The sequence below is a fragment of the Vulpes vulpes genome, chromosome 5, assembly GCF_048418805.1.
Source record: "Vulpes vulpes isolate BD-2025 chromosome 5, VulVul3, whole genome shotgun sequence".
NCBI lineage: Eukaryota > Metazoa > Chordata > Mammalia > Carnivora > Canidae > Vulpes > Vulpes vulpes.
The window spans coordinates 82,633,473-82,639,615 of NC_132784.1; the positions used below are offsets into that span (position 1 = coordinate 82,633,473).

The 6,143-nt window shown below is 46.2% G+C and overlaps 1 protein-coding gene across 1 annotated transcript in view; it reads right to left on the reverse strand.

The window, feature by feature from the left end:
- FBXO3 (F-box protein 3) overlaps positions 1-5,785 on the reverse strand; it is a 30,537-nt gene extending 24,752 nt beyond the window's left edge. Inside the window, exons 1-2 of the mRNA XM_072759093.1 lie at positions 5,615-5,785; positions 1,570-1,659 (exon numbers count right to left, since the gene is read on the reverse strand). Of these exons, the coding sequence (XP_072615194.1) occupies positions 1,570-1,659; positions 5,615-5,718 (194 nt within the window). The 5' untranslated portion in view covers positions 5,719-5,785. The remainder of the gene's footprint in view (positions 1-1,569; positions 1,660-5,614) is intronic.
- Positions 5,786-6,143: the final 358 nt, after the last annotated feature.

Here is a 6,143-nt window from a genome sequence, read left to right on the forward strand (position 1 = left end):
TTTTAAAACACGTGTCATTCTGTTTTAGAAACCACTCAGAATTTAATGATATAATAAAACTAATCTAATTTACTTACATTGGATTAGCCAAGAAATCATATAGCATTCAAAGTAATCACATGATATCTCTATTTGGTACAATTCCATAAGCATTTATTGAGTGTCTTCTCAGCCACTGAGGACATTAAAAATGAGGCACATTTTTTGCCCTCAAAAAATATATATATTCTAACCAGGGAGAAAGAATGAAGTGTAAATTTAAGTGTCAGAAGTGATATAGGATAAGGCAGCCACAAAAGTCCTTTCCAGTCTCCTTCTAATGAGGTTGTACCTTGTCCTGTAGCGAATGGAGAGCTACTGAAGGGTTTAATAGGGGAGTTGAAAGAGCAGAACTGTGGTTGTGGTCTGGGAGGTGTGTAAACTAGAGGCACAAGAGATGAGTCAAGAGGGTTTCGAGTAGTCCTGGTACGAGATGATGAACTGAACTAAAACTGATGGCTGGATGAAATGAGAAGGAAAATTCAAGAAATATACTGAGGCTAAAATCAGGAAGGCTTGGTAACTGAATGGATGTAGGGAGAGAAAGAGAGGAGATCTAGGATAATTCCTGTTTCTGGCTGGAATGCCCAGGTGGATGGTATCGCCATGAAGACTAGGAATGTAGGAGGATCAGGTTTAGGGATGGTGAAAAGAAAAATTCAGGGTGTTGTTTTGCTGGGGGCGGGGGGGGGGGGGCGGTGCAGTGGTTAGAAGGGAAGCATCTTTTTATTAACCAAAATAATACATATACATATTATCAAAACCAAAAAGTACCAAAGAACCTAGAATGAACAACTGGTTCCCTATTCTAAGCCCAATCCCTCAAAGGAAACTTTCATTATTTCTGGAAGTTATCTCTGTAATTCTAGACGTTTATGCCTCTAGACTTGATTGATCGATTTTTACATCTATCTACTGATGACACCCCAAGGTAAAAGATCAGTTCCTGGCAATCCTTAAAATTTCTTCCTCCCCAGTCTTCCTTGTCTCAGTGTTTGATAGCCCTGTTATATTTAGTTCTATTAGGTAGCTTGCAGCTTTAAATAATATACTTAGACTTCTACTTCTTACTTTGCCAACTTGTCACTAGTTCACTCCCCTTGATCTAAGAAAAAGATATTGGCAACTCTACCTCTCATCTTTCCCAGCTGTCACCTTTTGCCAACTATACTTTCATTTGGTCAAATTTATTAACATTTACTGAACTTAGAAAGCCCTTGTGGGTCATCCGATGGAAAGGTCCAAGGTGGTGTGATCTCGGTGGGGATATCAGGGACAGACGGTCAGGTGTTGGAGTTAGGAGCACACAAGCAGCCACTATAACGGCAACAGTGCATGCAGAATTCATAGAGGGAAAAGAGCAGTGGCCCAAGGACAGAAGCTTAGAGAACACCAGCATTTACTGGCAGGCACAAGAAGAGCCATCAAAGGAAATAAAGAGACAAGGGTGAGAGAGGAGAATCAGGACAGACTAGTGTTATGGAGGCCAAGGGCCGAATTTCAAAAATACATAATTTCCTGAATACTCACTCAGATATCAGCCAGTATTTTTTGCAATGTCTTCTCCAGAGCGGATCATGACTTGATAGCTGGCTAAGTCTTCGACTGACATAGCAACAACTGGCAGTAACCAGATTCATGGTTAGTATAAAAGAAAACAAGAAAACAATTTAGAAATAAAGATGAAAATATTCAATGTTGTTTTGTTTCATTCTTTTTATTTTTACTTTTCTTATTTCCTACTTTCCACCCTTATAATTGTGAAGCAATATTTTGTAAAGCAATTTTCTAAAACCTGTTTAGCATGTTAGCTGGTATAATTACCTCATGAGTGGTGAAATCTTAACTATTTGAGTTCACAAACTCCAAAACCTTTACAACTGTAATTTTCATATGAAAGTCTATAAAACATATAAACCAACGGAGTTAATTTCAAATCAAAGAGTTTTCCTACACTTACTACTGGGACAGTATTTCTACGTATAGGAAAAAAATGTTATTCAGGTGTAAACAAAATGGTATTCGTTTTAAGATCTGTGACACATTTGATATTAAATACATAAACCTTTTGTCTGTTTTGTTCCAATTTTTTCTTAAAGGAAAAAAATAGTGCAGCCAAAATCAATTTTAATTATAGCAACTCTTGGAGAGCCCATCTATAAAATACTTCAGATTCATAATAGTTCTGATTCACTGTCTGTAGTGATCCAAGTTAGTATCAGCTGCTGAAAAACATGGAATATTGGAAATAAAAAATTTTCTTATTATATAGAGTTTTCTAATACATGAGTGCTCTGGTCCATTTCCCATTAGGAAAATGGAAATTAGGACATCTATTCTTTCAGAAAAGGAATCACAAGTTATAGAGTTAATCTATAAGAAAGGATCTCAGCTGGGCAACAGATAATCAATTAAGTGTATCTTAAATCACACGGGATTTGTCAAGGCCATGACTAGGGCATGTGAAAAAGCAACTCGTGGTAAACAAAACAGCCTTTGTTTGATTTTCAGATTTTCCACAAACATCATCCTCATCCTTTTCTGCTAAGCTCAGGAGGTGCCCACACAAATATCTGCAAACATGGGAATCCCTCCAGTTCTGTCAATCCCTCCAGTTCCATTCCCTCAATTTTTGATTCTTCTTTCTCCACTATCCCAAGAGGTAAGCAATATCAAAGAATCTCTGAAATGAGCCCCAAAGGTGATTTTGATGCACATGAAGGATGAGAACTACTATTCTAGACATTGTGACTGTTGGCTTGGGCTAAGATCTGTATCTTGAGCATGTGTATGTTTAAGAAGTGTCACATGGAGTTCTGATACACAGTATGGGTTCAGGATGAACACAACAAATCACCCTAGAATGGGGGAGATTCACACTGTGCAGCTAATACTACACAATGATCCCCCAATAGATACTCCAATCTGACCTGATCCAGGTCAGCTCCACAACTCTGGAGCTCAGCAGTGGGCAGGACACTTGGCAAAGTGGAGGTGAATAGTGCAGGAAACTTTGAAGTTGTAGTACACAAGAAACTTTTCTGTAGATGAAATTCGATGCTGTTTGTGATGGTTTATTTTATGTGTCAACTTGCTTGGGCCAAGGAAAACCCAGATAGCTGGTTAAACATTATTTCCGTGTGTGTCTGTGAAGATGTTTCTGGAAAGGATCAGCATTTGAAATGGTGGACAACGTGGGTGGGCCTCATCCAATCCATTGAGGGCCTGAACAGAACAAAAAGGTTCCTACCTAAAGAATTTAAAATAAAATCTGGGGATGCCTGGGTGGTTCAGCAGTTGAGCATCTGCCTTCAGCTCAGGGTGTGATCCCGGGATCCGGGATTGAGTCCCACATCGGGCTCCTTGTGGGGAGCCTGCTTCTCCCTCTGCCTATGTCTCTGCCTCTCTCTCTCTGTGCCTCTCATAAATAAATAAGATCCTTTTAAAAAAATAATAAAATAAAATCTGATCCCCCTCATCTTGGCTCTCAAGGTCCTGCATGATCTCACCAGTCTCTTCTCAAGGCACTCTGCCTGTGAGTCACTCACTCACTAACCTCCTGCAACACCATTCTAGTACCTGTCCTGGCTATGCTACTGTCCAATCAGCTTCTGAATACACTGTTCCCTCTGCCAGGACTGCTTTATGCCATCCTTCATAGTCGGCAACTCCTTCCAATTTGAACTGATCATCCCTCCCTCTCATTTCTTTACAGAATTTCTTTCTTTCATAGCGTGTCTTGTAATTATGCACTTTGTTTTCCCATCTTGCCCACAAGACTGTAAGCTTCATAAGAGGGGACTTATCTGTCTTGTTCACTATTATATCCCCAACACTTAACCAAGTGACACACAGCAGGCACTGAAAAAAAAAATCTGTTGAGTAAATGATGAATACTAAAATAAACAAGACAGTCTTTACTTTTAAGACGTGCACAATCTCTCTGGTATGGCAAATAAACTCTGCAGAGGAAGGAAGAAGGTAGAGAGGAGGGTCTTTAAATTCCATCTTGCCAGGGTCAAAGAAGGCAGACAAGGCATTCCAGACAGGGGCAAGAGCTTAAGCCACAGAACAACAACAACAAAATAAGTGTACGGTGTGCTGACATAGGTCTGATTTGGCTAGAGCGGACTGTGCCAAATTGATAAGGACCTTAAATGCTCCCAGAAGTTTAGGTTATAGTTTGCAAACAAGGAGCACCATCCCATCAGTTTTTAAGGAGACTGACAGCCAGATCTGTCTTAGGAAAAAAAAGAAAAAGAAAAAAAAAATCACTCTAGCAGCAATGTATGTGTGCCTGTTAGATTTCTAAGAAGCCACAGGAACAAAAACATTTCAGAGGAAAACAGCGTCTGCTCTTGGAACTGCCTTTTCCAAAAGAAAAGACAAACGTTATCTCTCTGCTTTACGTACAAGCCTGGGTAGAGAGAAAAAATTATTTTCTCGAAAAAAAAAGAAAAAAAAAAAAAAGAAAGAAAGAAAGTTACAGGTACTAATATAGGTGGCAGCCAGAAACTGAAGTGTTCCCTCCATCACCACTTAGCTAGGCCAACCACCCAATGTCAATGCATCTAATAATACTGTCTTTCTAAAAGAACTTCTGATAGCACAGGGCACAGTCCTCAAACGGTGAGAATCAAACTGGTAATCCAAAAAAAAAAAACAAAAACAAAAAAACAAAACAAAAACAAAAACAAAAACAACAAAAAACAAAAAAAACAACAACAAAAAAAACAAAACACAAAACGAGTCTCGCCTACCGATCCTTAAGAGGGCGATTTTGCCTCCGCTGCAAAAATATATGGTGGCACAAGAAAAGACAGAGCCATGCCACCAGCTGTCAAGGGTGTAAACAGCGCCATGTCTGCCACCATCCAGTCCCGAGCGCGGAAGGAACCGGCTTTTAACCACCCTTCCAGCAGCAACCGGGGTTTTATTTTTGGAACGGATGCTGGCGATGCGGGAAGCCCCAAGGCACGGCGGAGACGACGGTCACCTGTATCGCACCACCGGAAGTCACCACCAAAACACAGAATCCGACGGGCAACCGTGGCGGGGACGGCTGACAGCACGACGGTTACCAGGCGTAGGTGTCGGAGAGCGAGCCCCGCTAGCATCGCGGTGACACGGCGGTCGCACCTGAGGGCCGGGGGGGGCCTCACCTGCCCACTCGGGCGCGCGACTCCGCAGGCCCCGGGCCCAGGCGGGGGAGAGCGCGGGGCCGGCCGGGGCTGCTCCTCGGCGTCCGGGGCGGGGCCGGGGCGCCGGGGTCAGCGGGGCGGCCGCGGGGGCAGGACCTCCGCACCTTACGACCCCTGGGCCCGGCCGAGGCCTGGGAGAGAGGCTTCCCGGCTTCCCGCCCCTCCTCCGCGCGGAGCCCCGGGCCCGAGGAAGCCCTGCGGGCGGGGCGCCCTCCGCCCGCGGCTCGCCCAGGCCCCGGGGTGGCTCTGCAGGATCGGGGCGGCCCTGACGCGGGAGTCCGGGTCCTGGGCGCACGCCGGCCCCCCCCGGGCCTCCTGCCTCACTGTCCCCCCCACCCCGCGCCCCACCCCTGCCGCGCGCGGCGTCCCATTACTTGATTAGGTCCCGGTAGTCCAGGAAGGACAAGATGAGCAGCAGCGGATCGGTGGGCAGCGATTCTAGGGTCAGCGGCGCCGACTGGGTCTCCATGGCCGCCATCTTGCCTGGCCCGGAGCTGGCCTGGCCCCGCCCCCGCCCCGCCCAGGCCCCGCCCCCCGCCGCCACCGCCCGAGCCGCTCCCCGGCCGCTCCGACAGGTTTGTTATGTAACCGCCGGGAAGCCCCGCCCACGGGGCGGGGCCAGGGGCGGATCCCGACGAGGCCCCGCCCCTGCCCCGCGGGCCCAGCGCCAGGGCGGTAGGGACGCGCTGCAGCTGGGGTCCACGCGCCGCAGCGCCGCGCGAGGTCCGCGGGCTGCCCGCCTGCTCCCCGCCACAGCTCCTGTTCTCCCCCCTCCCATTCTGGTCCCCAGACTTGCCCAGCGCGGACCCCCTTTGCTCTTTGTTCCCAGATCTGCTTGGCTCTCCTCTCTCAAGCCCCATTGCGAAATTTTACACCTGGGATCCTCAAAGTCAGGCCCTAAAT